Source organism: Hippopotamus amphibius, chromosome 6 (genome assembly GCF_030028045.1).
Source record: "Hippopotamus amphibius kiboko isolate mHipAmp2 chromosome 6, mHipAmp2.hap2, whole genome shotgun sequence".
NCBI classification, from domain to species: Eukaryota; Metazoa; Chordata; class Mammalia; order Artiodactyla; family Hippopotamidae; genus Hippopotamus; species Hippopotamus amphibius.
Window position 1 is genome coordinate 34,866,942 of NC_080191.1, and position 18,979 is coordinate 34,885,920.

The 18,979-nt window shown below is 34.5% G+C and overlaps 1 protein-coding gene across 1 annotated transcript; it reads right to left on the bottom strand.

The window, feature by feature from the left end:
• Positions 1-1,676: 1,676 nt before the first annotated feature.
• LOC130855990 (protein LEG1 homolog) lies at positions 1,677-13,056 on the bottom strand. Its single transcript, XM_057740151.1, has 6 exons — positions 12,734-13,056; positions 10,336-10,422; positions 8,347-8,531; positions 7,717-7,853; positions 3,456-3,694; positions 1,677-2,223 (listed from the first exon to the last, which is right to left on the bottom strand). The coding sequence occupies exons 1-6, from the start codon at positions 13,047-13,049 to the stop codon at positions 2,120-2,122; spliced, it is 1,068 nt and encodes a 355-aa protein (XP_057596134.1). The 5' UTR covers positions 13,050-13,056; the 3' UTR covers positions 1,677-2,119.
• Between the last annotated feature and the right edge of the window lie 5,923 nt (positions 13,057-18,979).

An 18,979-nucleotide genomic window follows, 5' to 3' on the forward strand; every position in this document is an offset into this window, starting at 1 on the left:
TCCTTACCTCCTTTGTTGTAAATTAATTGACCATATATGTTTGGGTTTATTTCTGGGCTCTCTATTTCATCACATTGATCTATGTGGCTTATTGTATATCAATACCATACTGTTTTGATTGCTATAGTTTTATAATATAGTTTAAAAACCAGAAAGTGTGGTCCTTCCAGCCTTTTCTTCTACCTCAAGATTGTTTTGGTGATTTGCGTATTTTTGTGGTTTGATACAGTTTGTCACTTGACTTCACTTATTAGTTTTATTCTTTATGTAAAAATATCTCACTTGTATGTAGACACTGATCAACCTGTTTTTGACTTGTGGATCTTGTTTAATAAGACCTTCTCCTAGGGAATACTGATAACACAAAAAACGTCATATAGTTTCACAAGGGACAATTTTGGTTGAGAGGTAGTTAAATAATACTGGGATTTGAAAGGAAATTAAAAAGTGACACAATATAGGGGAAAGATATAACTGGTGGCAAGAACCACCAGAAGATAATTAGCCTACATAATTAGTGTGATTAGTGCCACTAGCAGCGATGTAATATGGTAAGTTTCAGATAATTTTTAATTCATTTTTATGGTGTATTTCTTTTTATTTTTTATTTTATTTATTTTATTTTTTTTTTTAATTTTTTATTTTATATTGGAGTATAGCTGATTAACAATGTTGTGATAGTTTCGGGTGCACAGCAAAGCGACTCAGCCATACATATACACGTATCCATTCTCCCCCAAACTCCCCTCCTATCCAGGCTGCCACATAACATTGAGCACAGTTCCCTGTGCTATACAGTAGGTCCTTGTTGGTTATCCATTTCAAATATAGCAATCTGTACATGTCGATCCCAAACTTCCTAACTATCTTCCCCCCCACCCTTCCCCCCAGTAAACATAAGTTTGTTCTCTAAGTCTGTGAGTCTGTTTCTGTTTTGTAAAAAAGTTCATTTATATCATTTCTTTTTAGAGTCCATGTATAAGTGATATCATATGGTATTTCTCATTCTCTGACTTACTTCACTCAGTATGACAATCTCTAGGTCCATCCATGTTGCTGCAGATGGCATTATTTCATTCTTTTTAATGGCTGAGTAATAATCTATTGTATAAATGTGCCACATCTTTATCCATTCCTCTGTTGATGGACATTTAGGTTGCTTCCATGTCTTGGCTATTGTAAACAGTGTTGCAATGAACACTGGGTGCATGTGTCATTTCGGACGTTGTTTTTCTCTGGATATGTGCCCAGGAGTGGGATTGCAGGATCACGTGGTAGCTCTATTTTTAGTTTTTTAAGGAATCTCCATACTGTTATCCATAGTGCCTGTACCAATTTACGTTCCCACCAAGAGTGTAGGAGGGTTCCCTTCTCTCCACATTCTCTCCAGCATTTGTTGCTTATAGATTTTTTGATGATTGCCATTTTTACTGGTGTGAGGAGATATTTCCATTGTAGTTTTGATTTGCATTTCTCTAATATTTAGCAATGTTGAACATCTTTTCATTTTTAACATGTGCTTTTTTTTCATTCAGGGACTTCAATAGTAACAAAAATTATATTTAAAAGGAAAATTATAGTTTTGAGTAATATACACTAAAGTAGCCCAGAAATTTTCTACTTGATGGTGAAAATGATTTCTCCAAGTGCTCAGACACTAAGAAAGCAGCCTCTTTTACTACATGGATTGATAATTGTGCTCATATGGCAAGGCACTTTGAGTTCAGTCCTAGAATATAAATTACTTGAAATCTCTCTTCAGTGCCCAAAGTTGTATCTTGTAGGGATGACCTATTAGAGAAGAATTTGCCTCGCTTACCTGGCAATCTATGAGTGAGCATTGAAAGAAATATCAAAACCTTGAACAGTATAACTTGCCTTTGACATAGATATTTACATATTCATGTGTAACTCAGGCATTTTATGGGATTAATCAGGCTTCCACCTATAGTTGAATTCTGAGGGTGGCAGGGGGGATTATTGGCTGGTAACTTTGAAAATACAAAGGTGAAACGGGGATAATAACCAAAAAGTTTTCATAAAATAATCACTATAACATGTCATTGCTTCTATTCATGGAATTAAATTGATCAACATATAACAGCAGAAATTTAGGCTACTAAAGACTTGGTATTGAGAGTAGCCTTTTAATGAGGAATCGTCCTGCGGCCCGTGCAAATTCTGAATTCATAGCCATCTTCCAAGTTGTTAAAAATAAACCTCCTGTAAAAGTAGGAATATTTATGTTTCCAGTTAATAAAAATATGAATACAACTTAGAAATCTAAAAATATACAAAATAAATTAAAATTTCTAATTATAGGATTTGTAATATATTAGTAGCTCTGTCTGACAATGTCTTGTCAAAGGATACAAGAAAATACATTGTGTTGAACTGCATAAATGAAAAACTATTTCCCTTATTTGAGAATGATATGTATTCAAAAATTCTCAAACAATGCAGTAGCCACAATATTTTATGGAATAAATAAAGGACAACTACTGTGTATCATTATTTTACTTCAAATAAAATCGTTAAGACCCATGGTAAGTCCCTTCCTACTCTTGTTTACAATGTTTTGTTTATAGAGTGATTGTTTTCTTGGGAGGAAGGACACCTGTTTGTTGTCCAGCTGTCACTGAAACTGAGTGATATTTGTCAACTTAGCCTCCCTGATCCTTAGGGTTAGTCCATGAAAAGATGGACTGGAATTGCAGAGTCTATACAGTTCTAATTCTAAAACGCTGAGATTTAAATGCATAACATTCATTAGTTCATCAATATTTCTGTATTTCCAAGGCAGATACTACTAGATAGTGAAGAAAAACAAAATCCACAAAAAGTGAAGTTAACTCCCAGTTTAAGTCTGCTTCAGCTACTTACAAAGTTTATCATTTTGGACACATTATTTATCTTCAGTGGATCTTTTTACTCAAAACTGAAAACAATACCGTCAATTTCATACTGTTTTTAAGGACAATAAATAAAATTATGTGTGAAGACATGAAGCCTAATATCCATTATTTAATTGACACTCAAAAATGTTATATAACTACGTCTCCCTGCACCCAATCTTCCTACTTCCACCTCAACCATCTCTGTTTCTTATTATATTCTCCATCTTGGTGGATGAGCACACCTTCACAGAGGATAATTACACACCAATAATAGCAGGTTTGAATCTTAATCCAAAAGCCAGAATATTATTAGGGTAACTAAAAATTTTTACAAGAAACATATAAAAATGTTTATTTTACAACTGTCACTATTGCAGTAGCTAGATGATATGAGAGGTCCTGAAGGCTAATTTTTAGTAATTACCATAATTATATTCAATATAACTAAAGTATAGTAGGTACTCAATAATTCCTGTTGAATGAATCATTAAATATATTTAGCTCTTATACGACTTTGGTTCATTTAGGCTTCCTGTATAGTATAACTGATAATCATACCTGTGATTTTATTTGTTTCCGAAATGAGTTTTACTGCATTCAGAAGTGCTTTTTCCCGTACGCTGAGGTTACTTATGAGAATATCACGATCTTGATCTGTGAGTAGCCTATGTGGGAAACCCACTAGGAATTCTGCTGAACTTTCAAAGTATGGGCGATATAATGCTGCCTCACAAAATTCCATGGCAAGTAGAAAGTCCAAGGAGAAGTCTCGTTCAGTTTTAGAAGAATAGAGTGATCTAAAGGAGGGACACAAAATTAGCAGCATGAGTTACAAAATATTTTATTTTACATGCAAATTAAAGTCCAAATGAGTGTTTTCTCCCATGTTCCTTGGGGTTTTTATGTAATTTATTAAATAGTTGACTGAATCAAATCTACAATTTCAGTACAATGTAATTAATCCTCAAGATATCTTCTACATTGTGCCTGGCTGAAGAATCTCTTACATAGCAACAGAGAAGGCAAAACTTTGAATTACAATTTTTTGAAACTGTAGCATACTAACTCTTTTACTTTCACCAGATTTATTCTTGGTGATTTCTCATCGTATTTCTCCTGTATCTGATTTCTATACCACTAACGTCTAGCATCAGTTATTTTCCACAAACAAAATTCAAGGACTGGGTACTATGAGCCAGTTTAATGAATGGAAGTTTTTCTAATAGCAATTTCTGAGAATTCTTCAACAACATACATAGTTGACTCTGATGTTTATTATGTGTACATGTTTATATATATACTTCTAATTCTTAGGAAATAAAAGTGGACTAGGAATTTGCCATAGTAATCTAATCACCGTCTTGAATAGGACACAACAGGGCCCAAGGCCATAGTAACAAACAGATGATCAAGGTTTCTTTTGAGTTCATCTAATTTAAAGACTTAAATGGCAGGCTCAATTCTTTCTTGCAGAGAACAACTATTAAAACTGAATAGAATATTAAAAACATGTTCTATGACATCACAGAGTGGACAACAATTTTGAGAAACTGTGAGATCAAAATCCAAGAAAAAAGGAATTATGGCCTGAAAATGTACACGATGAAGGTCATATTATAGAGGAAGAGGGACCAGAGTACATTCTGTCTGTCCGTCTGTCTGTCTGTCTCTCTCTCCTCCACGTGAGGACACAGCAAGAAGGCAGCCATCTGTAAGCTAGAAAGAGTGCCCTCACCAGAAGCTGACCCTGCTGGCACCCTAATTCTGAACTTGTAGCCCCCAGAATTGTGAGAAAATAAATTTCTGTGATTTAAGCCATCCAGTCTATGGTATTTTGTGATTGCAGCCCAAGTTCACTAATAAGAAGTGAAGATGTGGTATGTATGATATATGAGGACATTTTTCCATTCAAGGCAATAGATGATTTTGAAAGCTGCTGCTCCAATGTTGACACGATGAGAAGAGTCTTTGATAAAATTGTGGAGCTGAGAGAAGAAAAGTTGCAGTTAATGGCTAACTAAATAGGAGTCTACATACGCACAAAACACCAAGCAATTGAAGGTCATGGGGTAGAATTTTTTTTAAATCAGAAAAATGAATTAAATAGTAAAGGAAAAAAATTGAGAAATTGATCTACACTAAAAATTTTCTACATTAGGAAGACTTCATTAAAGGAATGAACTGACAAGCATAAACTAAGAAAAGATACATTCAAGATATACAACTGACAAAAGGTTAATATTTAATACATATAGTTTCCTACAAATCAATAAATGAAAGATAGGCATGTCAAAAAAAACTTAAGTAGGAACGTCACAAAAGAGGACACCCGTATAGTTTGCTAAATACCGAAAAATTTGCCACCTCATTTAGTAACTTAGAATTTGTAAGGGAGTTTCATGTTTAGATACTACTACTCAAAAGAATGGATAAAAGCATGAAAAGTGACCATTATCAAGTATAGGAAAGAATAGGATGCAAAGGAATCTATCGACACTGCTAGAATGAATATTAATTTGTAAAAAAATAGAAATTATTTGCTACATATCCTCTGACTCAGAAAATCTCTCTATTGGAAATTTAGACATATGCTTGCTGAAAGACAAGAATGAGAATGTTGGCGACAAGTATTTGCGATAGTTAAGAATTAGAAATAATATACTAGTCCTTTCACAGTAGAATGGTTAATTAAACTGTTATATACTAATCTGTCATTATACAGATATAAAAAGACTAAACTGTTGCTGAATACAACATGGATGACTCTAGCAATTAAAATTTGAATGGAAGAAGCCAAAAACAGTTATTGTGTTATTCCATTCATACAAAGCTTAAAAACAAGCAAAAATAATCGAAGGTGTTAGAATAGTAGTTACCTTTGGGTAGAAGGGGAAAATAGCAAATAAAAGGAGGACAGTGGTCCCTGGAGTGATGGCTAAATTCTGTTTCTTGCCCTGGGGATTGGTAGCATGTGGCATTTACTTTGCGATACCCATTAAATTGAATACTTATGACCTGTGGAATTCTCTGCATATCTGTTATCTGTCAATAAAAAGTTATTATAAACAATTTCTTCTCAATTTATGGCATAGGAGTTATAGTGATAGAAATACTCCTTTACACATGTGGAACTCAGTGATAGAGAACATGCTTAACAGATTTTGAACACTAAAATAATACATACTTTCCTAATCTCAACCAATTTCATTAGAATAATGGATTCATTATTTACAGAAATCTCACTATTCCTGTTCTGACTGTAATGCTTAAAAAACAAAATGCAAAGGTCTAAAATTGTTCTGTTCTCGAAAACAAGATTTTTGAAAAGCCTGAAAGAGATAGTGCTTGCAAAGCACTAGACATGGTGCTTAGTTCACAGAAGCACTCAAAAAAGTATGAAAGTGACTATAAAAGACAGCAGGTGCTAATTTTCTGTTACTGTGAAGATGTTTTTAAAGGAAGTTTGGAGCTGTTGATTTAAAAAAATGTGAGGCAATGGGCATAACACCACTAAGATTAAAAAATTGCACTGTGTCAACCTTTGTTATAAGTGGACAACTTTAATACTAAAAGACAATGGAATAGGTGTAGAGTGATGGGGGTGGAGAAAAAAGAATCTGCAGTGACAAAGAGGAAAATAGCAAAATGTATTTTATGAATAGATGAAGAGATTTTTACCAACCGTTCAGCTTTCAGTACATACTTTTTTTCCATCTTAATCAAAATACATTCCACTCACAAAATCCATATAAAATACTTTCCAAAATGTAATTTCCAGTGATATTGATAATTAAAAAGAATTATTTCTCCAGGGTTTCCTGAGGTTCCCATATCTATGTACTGTTATAAAGGAATAACAACACTGAAAAGTTTGTTGAAGGCTGTTTTGAGACAAAAGCTCATGTTTAGTGACTGAATTTAGATAATTCAAATCACTGCAACTCACATTTATACTAAGAAATAACTCATTTTCAGCAGGAGGTCATGAACAGTGCAACAGGCTGGAGCACAGAAGTTGACAATGGGCGTCAAGGATGACCTAGAACCAGGGAGACAAAAAGCCTAGAAGAGAAACAGGAGCAGGACCAAGATCCTGGACTTCTCCCACAAAAAGCTTTTATTTTACCAAGACCTAGGGAAAGCTGACTGATACTTAGCAGATGACTTCATTGTAGTCATTGTCTGTTATTAAATGAAATCTCCTATATTTACCTGGCTGTGTGTTAAGCATGTAAATTTCATGCAATTTATCTTACTACATTTTTATTTGTAAAAAAAGAGAAAATGACTATCTCTTTAAGAAATCACTTAAAAAATATTACAAGACTCAGACAACTGGATGGACCCCATAGAATTGCCAAATAATATACTAACACTGTGTACTTTAAATCATTTTTGGCTTGGTGAGTGAGGGGTGGGGTTGGAAACTGAAATCCAGCCAGAACCTTTAACCACACTATTTGCATAGCTACCTTATGTAAACATCTAGAATCTAAGAACAGAAATTAATTGAACACTGCATTCATTAAAAAAATTTGATTAGACACAAAGAACTACTTTACTATAAACTATACTGTTAAAGAAAGTATGGAACTTCCTCCAAGAAGAACTGTGAATAATCAGCCATCTTTTCAGGTATACCTTTACTGATGGACGACACTTAGATGAATTGCAAATAAAAATGGAAAAACTATTTCCTGATATTTTCTGGAAAATATGAGTAATGAGTATTTGAAGAAACAAAAATTTACACATATTTTGTTTTACAATGCCAGAAAGAAACCAAGTTTAATTGTATCACATAAAGCAATTATCTTACTCATCACTGAGCTTCGGTTTTGCAATATCAATGGCAGCTTGATGGAGCTCCCACATGTAACGGATTGCTGTGTCCTCATCTGTGTCATACTGAGGAATATCTTTGATAGTGGAAACCATCTTTCTGGACTGCAGGTACTATAGAATGAATACCATGATTTAGGTGAATAAAAGACTTTAAAATAAAATTAAAATAAATTTAATTACCAGTGTCATGAATTCCTGAAAAAGAATACTGTGAAATACTCATCTAGCTGATTATTTAGAAATGAAATTTATTTTCAAAATAAATTTTAACACTTAAAGGTGCCATTTAACTTTACTGGTTTGCTTTACAGAAAGATTTATGCTAATCTATTTGCAGAGACAAACATAATTTGGTCATTATTACATCAATTCTACGGAAAAATCTTTTTTATAAATACAATTATACCAATTTGCTATTAACTATTTGGTATCATTTCAGGATACTAACAGGAACAATTCGAGGGGGTAGGGACAAAACTCTGAACTTACAATTTCATATGCATATAAATGTGAAGTTTAGTCTATTTTTAAATCATAAACCCAACAGAAGACCTTCAGTGTCTTCATTCATTCCATTCATAAAAATATCATTGCATTCTTTTACCTTATAAAATCGATTGGCTGTATCCATAGCTTGTGGATAAGATGCACGGCATTCCTCAATTGAATAACAGAAGTTAGATCTGTACTCCTCTCGAGATATTAACTCTACCTCATATGGCAAATTCCCCAAAAACTCAGATTCAATTGCACCAAGGAAATTTAGAATAATCACATAGTGGTTAAAGCCTGTAATGTAATAGGAGAAAGGTATCTGGAATCATTAACTTTCTATACAGAGCAGGAGTTGACAAGATGACTAAGGCTTAGTCTATATAATTTAGCCTGCAACATTATAAACCTACAAACCATTATGTTGAATTTGTTGGTTTTAGGAAATGCATCACAGCCAGGAAAGTTTCCATCAGAGGCATGCTCTGGGTGCAGATATTTGTGTATGAATCTACCTAATTCGACCCAGTTCCAAATTATCTATGTCCTATATTTATTTACCTCTCAAATAGGAAGTAAATAATAAGATGACTGAGGAAAACATTTACTATAGTTTAGGTATATACATAGATGATGTTAGGTATATTCATAGATGTTACTTGTGGAGATTCTTTGCCTAAACTGAGGAAGAGGTTTTGAAGTGACTCCCTTGTTCTGTCCTCTCAGCTCTCTTAGGGATGGTTCTGAATCCCAACTAACTTTCTTTCCAATCAACCTTGAATACATTTTCTCAGTTTTCAGTTTGGTATCTTTCTTCTGGTTCTTGGTGCTAACTCATGTCAATCAAGTACTCACTCTAGTATATTCTGCCTTTAGAATTTTAATCTAGTTCTTGACTCCTGGGTTCATCTTGTCTACCAGGATTCTGGCAGCTCCCAGGCCTGGGTTATTCCTAGGCCTACTTTTCAGCCTGGCTTTGGTCACAGGCATGAATCCATAACTTCTGTTAATGAAATACATCCTCCCTCATTCTTGCTTGACTAACCAGAGAACTATTTTGATTGTTAATCTAGCTGTAAAGGAGAAGCCAAGGTACTAGTGATACAAAACATAAGGGAGAAGACACAAATGATAGATAGATATTTCAAGGAATATTTTCAAGCCTTTAGATGACAAAGCATTTTCTCACTATTTGAAACTTGGTGTACTAGGTGTCGTCATTCCACGTATTTCTACTTTTAACCTTAACTTTGAAATTTGAGTGGATAATTGTCAGTTTAAACTTGACTTTGGACTGTCTACACTGGGCCTAGAAGAATTTTGTTCACTACCAAGTACAATCTTTATTTTGAAATGTACCTTTACAAAAGTCCCTTTTGCAAAACTTTGTAGCTAATGAAGTTATATTTCTGAATAAACCATTGAGAAGGAGCAGATATGTTAGATGTCACCTCTAGTGAAATTGTTCTTTAAGGCCTGAAATAAGACTTGCAATTGGAAATAAAAAAATGATTATCAAGTGTTTTTGCAGATTAGGGGTTTAGGAAGGCAAATTGGAATAGTGATTAAGAAAATGAATTTTCGAGATAGAAAGATGAATGTTAAGACTAGCTTCGTGATAAAAAAGCGAATTACTCAACCACTTTTAGCTTCTGTTTGATTATTTATATTATGAAGATATTAACTTTAAGATCATGGTAAGGGTTGAATTAAACTATATCTCTAAAGGGCTCGAGTAAGGTGCTAGAATGTAGAAAGTGTGAAATAAATAGCTAGTTGGAGAAAGGGCTGGTAATGTGTGGAATAAGCAAGAGAAAGTTTGAAAAATGGGGTACCTATAAGGATCATTTTCTTCTTTAGTATTTATCTAAAATTAACAATGTGCTGTACATGATTTTAGAAAAGGCCATAGTAAGAGTTACCATTCTTATTTGGTTTTTTAATTGATTAGCCCCTAGGGAGATTGCACCGAAAATTGTATACGTTTACAAAGGAAATATCAGGATTTACCCCAACTTAGCCTAACTCATAGAAAAGCAGAAAGAGCAAGACCCACAGCCACAGAATCGGTGAAGAAGCATGGAGAAAACATGACGCTTACCTCCCCAGCCACTGTCGATAGATATGCAGCTGGAGCCTCCAGCCTCATAAGCACACATTGAACTGTTGAGAGGCGCTGAAAATCTATCTGCAGAGTAAACAGAGTAGGTGGAAAAAGTTGAACCTTTGAATAGAAAGTCATAAGAGAGGAAAAGGCTCATATACTCCCCTCTAAAAAGTAGGAAGAGGATTATGCCTGCTAATGATATGGTCTATTCGTAGCATTTCATTCACTTGGAGAACTGGAAGCTTCTCAGAAATTGCACCTTGTTCAGATTCCTTCTTGGTTTTTTTCCCTTGTTTTAAAATTTTTCTTTATTTTTTATTTTTATTTTATAGACTCCTTCTTGACTAAGCTGGACCCGCAGAGTGTTTCCCACAGGCCATCCATCTCTGTTGGTCACTTGTTTCTTCCTAAATGAATCAACAGTTGCTTGCAATAATTCACATGGGCCAGAAGTTTTTTTTCTATACAAAGGCACCACATTCTAGTCCTTGTTTCATTCTGGACTCAGTCTAGTCACATTCAAAGAAGACACTTTGGAAAATAATTTCATGAGAATGGGAAGCTGGTTCAGTTCAAGAATCTTAGTAATAAGAAAATTGATGGAAGATGCCTTAGAGGACTGGGACGGGGAGGGTGGGGGGGACTCGAGGGAGGGTGGGGGGTGTTGAGGGAGGGAGGGAATATGGGGAGATGTGTATAAAAACAGATGATTGAACTTGGTGCACCCCCCAAAAAGATAAAAAAAAAAAAAAGCCAAAGGAGACAAAATAACAGGCGGTAATGAGATACAGTAACAAAGAGAACAGCAGTTATGTGCTAATTTAATTTAGTTAATTTACAATTTAGTTACTTTCTAAAAAGCTCTAATTTTCTTTCTGATTCACTGCTGTTTGTTACCATTTAAGAAATCATCCTGTGAGCATTTCTCTGATACTCGCAATCAGGAAGGTGGTAACCATTTCTAACCAAATGCCCACCTTTTGCCAACTTCGCTCTTTTTATGCTACCCCCTCCTAGCATTTTTGACCAAAAAAAAAAAATCTACTTTTATATATACTTTCCATGATTGGTAAAGCATAATCATCTCCACCTCACGATCCAGCCAACACTTGGCTAAGATGCATATAATAAAAATTCTTTAACATTTTCTCATTAACAAAATACTCCAGTCTTAAAATTGTTACAGTTTTCCTTTTGTGAGCTCCTTTGCATTGAATAGAATCTTCCAGCATTTGTAGCACCTGAATCTGAGAAGGTAAATGCTGGAAGCATTGTCACTAGGATGGCCACCAACTAACCTGTAAAATAGTGCCGCTATCTGCTGCTCAGAATAAGCCTTGGCCCTCTTGGCTGCCCTCCCGCGTAATTCTTTTGAGTGCTGTCTGTCCTTCTGTACGAACATGTGCCTAATCTGACCAACTGTCACTCTGCCCTGACTGATACCTGGATCTGAGTATGTGACCACCACCCCCCATACACACACACACACACACACACACACACACACACACACACACACACTTGCCTGACCTGCCTGGGGTCAGCTGTGCCGTCTGGAGCAATGGTTTTTAATTCTTTTTAATAAAATTTATTTGTTTAAAAAAAAAAAAAAGAACTAGAGAGAGAAAAATTCACATGAAGAAATTCACCTAAACTGAGGGAGAAAATAGGAGAGCTTCCTAGAAACACGAGTTCCGAGCTGAAGCATCACACTTTACTCAATTTCTCCATCCTACTTGTTTGGGTACAAGAAGAAAGTGGTCTAGTTATTGGATCAGTTCTTCCCTTTTTTCATTCCTTTCTTCTGCCTGAATCTAACAACTAAGAGAAAGGAGACTGTGCATTGAGAGCCATATCTTAGTTACTCTTTCCACTAACATTGATGAGGGAAAATATGTTCCTTACCTTAGTTTGCATACAACTTTGCCCTGGGTTTCATAGTAGAAAGAAGCTTTTGTCATATTTCCTATAATAATCTCACCTTATGAAACAGAGGTATTTATAGTACCACATTTCTCTGAGAAGCTAGTCAGGCTTTAAGATGATGATGATGATATTTCAAAAACTGAAGATTTTTAATCTAGAAGGGGACATTTCTTCTGCAAGCAATAAGCTTTTACAGTTTATAGGAATGTACTTTAAAAGCTGCATTTTTTTAAACCAGAAAGTCTATAAAATGTAAAGAAAATTATGTCAAATAATTTTACTAAGCGAAAGAAGTATTTGATTAGGTCATAAGAAGGCCTGAATACTGGAAAATCAATGATTATATTGACTGCACACTCCATGAATCTTCAGGCAGTAACACTTAAATAGATTAGCTATAATGATACTCTCAGTAACAAAGAAAAAAAAAAGCAACCTTCCTTGGAAATAATTAAAATGTACATACCTGTTTTAAATAGCTTTCCATAAAATAAAGTCAGTGCCCAGAGTACATTGCCTCTAGTGTTTTCTCCAAATAAAGCAAAATATTTGTTTGATTCTGTTATAAGGATCTTATATATTTTTAGTCTATCCATATATTTCCAAAGATCAACGATTATCTTGTTATTCTGTACTGGAAATTCTGCTATGTCCCCATTAATCTGGTCCCAAAAAGGGGGGTAGTTGTCATTTTCATTGGTGGCTGATCCTGGATTTGGGGCCAATCCCACAGAAAAGAAGCTCAGGAATAGAAAAGTGGGGATCATCAAAGAACACCACATCCTCTCACTGACTATTGTGCTTGAGACTAAGTCTCAAACAAGAGCAAGTTATATAGCAGGTGGGAGCCAATCCTTTTGCCAATTAAAGAATGACGAATCTTCGCACTGATGAGACACTGACCAGCAGGAACTTGAGCTGGTGAACAAATAAATGAGCATCTGCTGACATAGATTTAGTAACTAAAATCGTTAAAGGCTATTGCAAAATGCTTCAAATAAATCATCTGCACAGGTAATTTACTGCTAATAGGCACTTATTTCCTGTAGTTTAAATTACCTAAACATTGTCAGTTTTTCCAGAACAATGTATTAAATTCAACCCAAAGGAATACTTTCATTTTTCCCAGTTTTGTTGAGAAACAATGGACATACATCACTGCATAAGTTTAAGGCATATAGCATGATAGTTTGACTTACATATATTGTGAAATGATTATCACAATAGTTTTAGCTAACATCCATCTTCTTGTCTAAATACAATAAAAAGAAAAGAAAGAAAAAAGGGAAAATAATTTTCTTCTTGTGATGAGAACGCAGGATGTAGTCTCTTAACAACTTTTTAGTATATCATACAGCAGTGTTAGCTATAGTCATCATGTTGTACATTACATCCCTGGTATTTATCTTATAACCGGAAGTTTGTACTTTCGGACCACCTTCCTCCGACTCCCTCTCCTCCCAACCATCTCCTCTGGTAACCACAAGTATGATCTCTTTTTCTGTAAGTTTTTCTTTTCTTCATATTCTACATATGGGTGAGATCATAAAGTAGTTGCCTTCTCTGACGTTTCACTTAGCATAATGCCTTAAAGGCCTATCCATGTTGTAGGAAATGTTAGGATTTCCTTCCATTTTGTGGCTGAATAATATTCCACTGTATATATATATCACAACTTCTTTATCCTTTCATCCATCAATGGACACTTAGGTTTCCATGCTTGGCTATTGTAAATAATGTTTTTATAAATACAGGGGTGCAGATATCTTTTTGTTAGTGTTTTTGTTACCCTTTGGATTTACTTTCAGAAGTAAAATTGCTGGATCATATGGTAGTTCTATTTTTAATTTTTTGGAGCTCCTCCATACTGTTTTCCATAATGGTTGTACCAATTTACAATCCTACCAACAGTGCACAAGTGTTCTCTTTTTTTCACATCCATGCCAACATTTGTTATCTCTTGTCTTTTTGATAATGGACATTCTAACGGTGTGAGGTGATATCTCATTGTGGTTTTAATTTGTATGTCCCTAATAACTTGTGATGTTGAGCATCTATTTATGTACCTATTGATCTTTTGAATGTCTTCTTTGGAGAAATGTCTATTTTTGTTCTGAGTTGTATGAGTTGTTTGTATGTTTTGGATATTAACCCCTTATCAGATACGTGGTTTGCATAGTATATAGTATATATATAATCGAATATACTATAGAATATATATAGAACATATAGAATATATATATCATAGAATAATTGTAAAATTACATGAAATAATAATTTTAAAAGGCCTAGCAAGTAATCAAAGGTAAATAAATGCTAATTCTTTTTTCTCCCTACCAGTGAGCCACCAAGCCACCAAAAAAAGTGCATTACAAACTGTACTGGAGAAGTGTTTAATTTCATCTTTTAATCCGTCCCAAGGGGAGAAAAATGTTTTTATCTTTTATTTGGGGAAGGATGAATGTTACCCGGAGATACCTTTTACATAGGGATGAATGTATTGGAGAGTGAAATCACTAAGATGGGGACATAGGCAGTTCCATCACAAGAAGAACAACTAATATCTATTCAAGAACAAGATATATATGAAAAGGCAAAAGAATTCAAATAGTCAAAATAAATTTAAAAAAAAATGAAGTTGGAGGACTAGTTAATTTGAAGACATTATAAAATTAGAGTAATCAAGGCAGTATAGTATTAATTAAAGGATAGGTCAATGGAACAGAACAGAGAGCCCAGAAATAGACCCATACATACATTGTCAACTTATTTTTGCCAAAGCTGCAAAGGCAGTTTGAATTGAGGTATTTTTAGGAAATGGAGCTGGAATAAATGGATGTCCATATGCCTCACAGTTTGTATAAAAATTAGCTCAAAATAGATTACTGACACACGTAAACTGCAAAACTAAAACTTTCAGAAGAAAACATAGGAAAACATCTCTATGACCTTCATTTTAGTGATGTTTTGAGATACAACACCAAAAGCACAATTTAAAAACAAAACAAAACAAAGTGCACGTATGTAGATAGATGATAGATAAATAAATTGGGAGTTACCAAAATTAAAATTCTTGCTCAGCAAAAGATACTGTTAAGAGAATAAAAAGACAAGTCACTGACAGAAAGTATTTGCAAATCACATAGCTACTGTAGGTCTCATATCTAGAATACATAAAGAATTCTTAAAACACAAGATTTAGAAAACATACTCAATTTAAAAATGTGTAAAAGGTTTGAACAGATACCTCATCGAAGAAGATATATGGTTGATAAATGAACACATGAAAGATGCTCAATATAATTTTTCATTAAGAAAATGTAAATTAAAATCACAATGAAATACCAAAACACACCTATTTTAACGGTTAATATTGAGGGGAAAAAACTGACAATAATAAATGCTGGCCAGAATGGATAGCAACAGAAACTCTCATTGATTGCTAATGGACGTGCAAAATAGTACCGCTTTATTGGCAAATAGCTTGTCTCTTTCTTATTAAGTTAAACATAGACTTACATATGACCCAAGTGAATTTTTTATCTAGATATTTCCCCAAGTGATTTGAAATTTTACGTTACTTCAAAAAAACCCATACATCAATAGCAACTTTAATAGTTGATAAAGTAGCTAAAAATGGAAAACAACCCAGAAGTGAATGGATAAACTAGAGTATATAGTTTATCATAACGGAACTCTAGTCGGCAGTAAAAAAGAACAAATTATTGATTCAGGAAAAAAACAAAAATGAGTTGAGTGCATTGTGTTAAACAAACAAACAAAAAAGATAAGACCTAAGAAGCTACATGGAGTGTAATTCCATTCACACGACATGGAAAAGACAAAAATATGGGATGAGAAACACATCTGTCATTGCCAGTAATTGGGTTTGGAGAAAAGGTTGACTACCAAGGGGTTGATTATGAAGGGGTAATATTTCTGTGAAAGAATTGTTGTATATGATACTGTGGTGCTGGGGACATGACTCTATGCATTTGTCAAAATCTATTATCTGTACACCAGAAAGAGTGGATTTTACTGTATGTAAATTTTATAAAAAGTTTAATAGGATACTACCAGAAGACAAGATGAAATATGGACTGTGACAAATGAGTCTATCTGTATGTCACAAGCACTGAAAGGTGTAAAATTGAAGAGAGATGGTCTGAATAACTTTGGAAAACAGTATTTTGCCTAAATGAGTAAAACCAAAGAAAATAAGGGACAGCCTCCATTAGGCTACATATGACTGAAATGCTGAGGTTTTCTTCAGTCAAGTGTCCATACTGTGAAAATCATTTAAGTTCTTTTGAGGAGACTGTACCAATATTGTTGGAGTCTAACACTAGGAGAATGTTGGAAAAAAATGAAAGCATTTAGTAGAGTGCCTCACCAATTGTTAGTCGTCAAGTAATTTTTGATGATTTATAACTTTGATCATGTAAGATTAGTGATATTAGAAAAAGATCCTTAAACTCAATGATAAATAACTTACATACATCAGATTTCTATTTGGGGAGGTCATCCTAGAATTTTGGAAAGTCCTACCACCTCAAAAGTGTACTATATATAATTAATTAAGATATGCCTAAAATAAAAAGAAAGCTTATGATACTTTGAAGCATTGTGTTAACAAAGATGAAACGGTTTAGAATAATTTTGAAAAAAGAAACCAGTATGTCTCCTGTTCTAAGTAGGCCAGAGAGAAATGTCATAGTCTTCTTATTAATTGATCATTAAGGAAATGAGAGTGCATCAGAATACCTTAGTTTAATGATACAAACCTGTGGGTTTACACCATTTACTTGCTTAGGTTCTGCGTCCATAGAGGAATTTGACTTCCTCCGGAAAGTCCTTTGCAGGGACAAAAGGTCATGTCTAAAGGGCCTGAAAGTCCAGCCACGTTGGACGTTATTTACTGTAAATATACAAATCAATGCTGTGTTTAAAATAAAGTTTTGTTTTGTTCTGTTTTGTTTGGCTTGAACCAGGTACCTAAGTCCCATCAATGCTGAGTATAAAAACAGAGTAGCAGGGGCTTCCTAGGTGGCACAGTGGTTGAGAATCCGCCTGCCCAATGCAGAGGTCACGGGTTTGATCCCAGCTCCAGGAAGATCTCACATGCTGCGGAGCAACTAAGCCCATGTGCCAAAAAAAACACAGAGTAACAGCAGATTCGGGGCAAGGACTGAGGCGTCTTTGTCTGAGGAACCGGCCAAGATCATTTCCATCCATGACTTTTTGAATGCTTCCATCTGTTCAGTTTTCCAGTAATTGAGCAAAACTTTGAGTATTTATTATGATTTGGGTACTGTGTAAGGGACTGGGAACAAAAAATTGAAAAAAACATAGTTCCTACTACAGTGGAGCTCCATCCAGTTTAGGAAAGTAGATAAATGCACAAGGCTCATGTTGTAAATGCTTACATACATGTGAGTTCATAGTTTGCTGAGTACACAGAGTAAAAGCATCTTTGTAGGAGACAAAAGTTAAGTAGTACTTCCCAATTTGTATCTATTTAGGCTTGATAGGAAGGGGGTCTTTGCTGAGGGTGCTGTTCTTCCCTAGGGTGGGATGCTAATGTCATTTAGTATGGAGGGAAGTGTGAAAGACTTCCAGAAATGTAGAGGGAAATCACACACAAAGAAAAATCATCCTATATCCATACTTGGCTAAGCACTCATATAATTGAAAATAGGCAATTTCTGAGCCTAGCTCTTTTTTTTTTTAATTGAAGTTTAGTTGATTTACAATTCTGTGTTAATTACTGCTGTACAGCAAAATGATTCAGTTATACATACATACATACATATATATATATACACACATTCTTTTTTATATATTCTTTTCCATTATGGTTTATCATAGGATATTGAATATAATTCTCTGCTATACAGTAGGACCTTGTTGTTTGTCCATTCTGTATATAAAAGCTTACAACTGCTAACCCCAACCTCCCACTCCATCCCTCCCCCAAATTCCTCCTCCTTGGCAACCACCAGTCTATTCTCTATGTCCAGTGATTTCTGTTTCTGGACAGAATCAGAATAGATTCATTTGTGCCATATTGTAGATTCCACATATAAGTGATATCATATGGTATTTGTCTTTCTCTTTCTGACTTACTGCAGCACAATAAACTCTAGTTTTCTCCATGTTGCTGCAAATGGCATACTTTGTTCTTTTTTTATGGCTGAGTAGTATTCCATTGTTTATATGTACTACATCTTCTTTATCCACTTCATTCATCTGTGGATGGACTTTTAGGTTGTTTCCATGTCTTGGCTATTGTGAATAGTGCTGCTATGAATATAGGGGTGCATATATCTTTTTGAATGATAGCCTTGTCTGGATATATGCCCAGGAGTGGGATTGCTGGATCAGATGGTAATTCTATTTTTAGTTTCTGAGGAACCTCCACACTGTTTTCCACAGTGGATGGGCCTAGCTCAACTCCATTAAATAGAAATGATCTGTTGTACATTAAATATTCATTTAATTTTCTATAAGTGCCACTGTGAGGTAATTCAAGAGAAGGTTGTTACAATGTTGTGTTGAGTGATGAGTTTTTATAATGTTGGAAAAAAGAAATCACTGATAGAAAAGCCAATGATGGCATTTTTACTTCTAGTAAAAACATATACATGGGTATATGGGTTTGCATTTATAGCTGTCATAATTAGATGATTTTACTTAAAGTACGTGGTGTGAC

Excerpts from the sequence above, each read along its gene's own strand:
- LOC130855990 (XM_057740151.1), bottom strand. The coding sequence starts at position 13,049 with ATGTGGTGTTCTTTGATGATCCCCACTTTTCTATTCCTGAGCTTCTTT. Across the intron at positions 8,532-10,335 it reads TATCGACAGTGGCTGGGGAG|GCTTTAACCACTATGTGATT; the intron begins GTAAGCGTCATG and ends ATTACATTACAG. Across the intron at positions 2,224-3,455 it reads GGAAACAAATAAAATCACAG|GAGGTTTATTTTTAACAACT; the intron begins GTATGATTATCA and ends CTACTTTTACAG.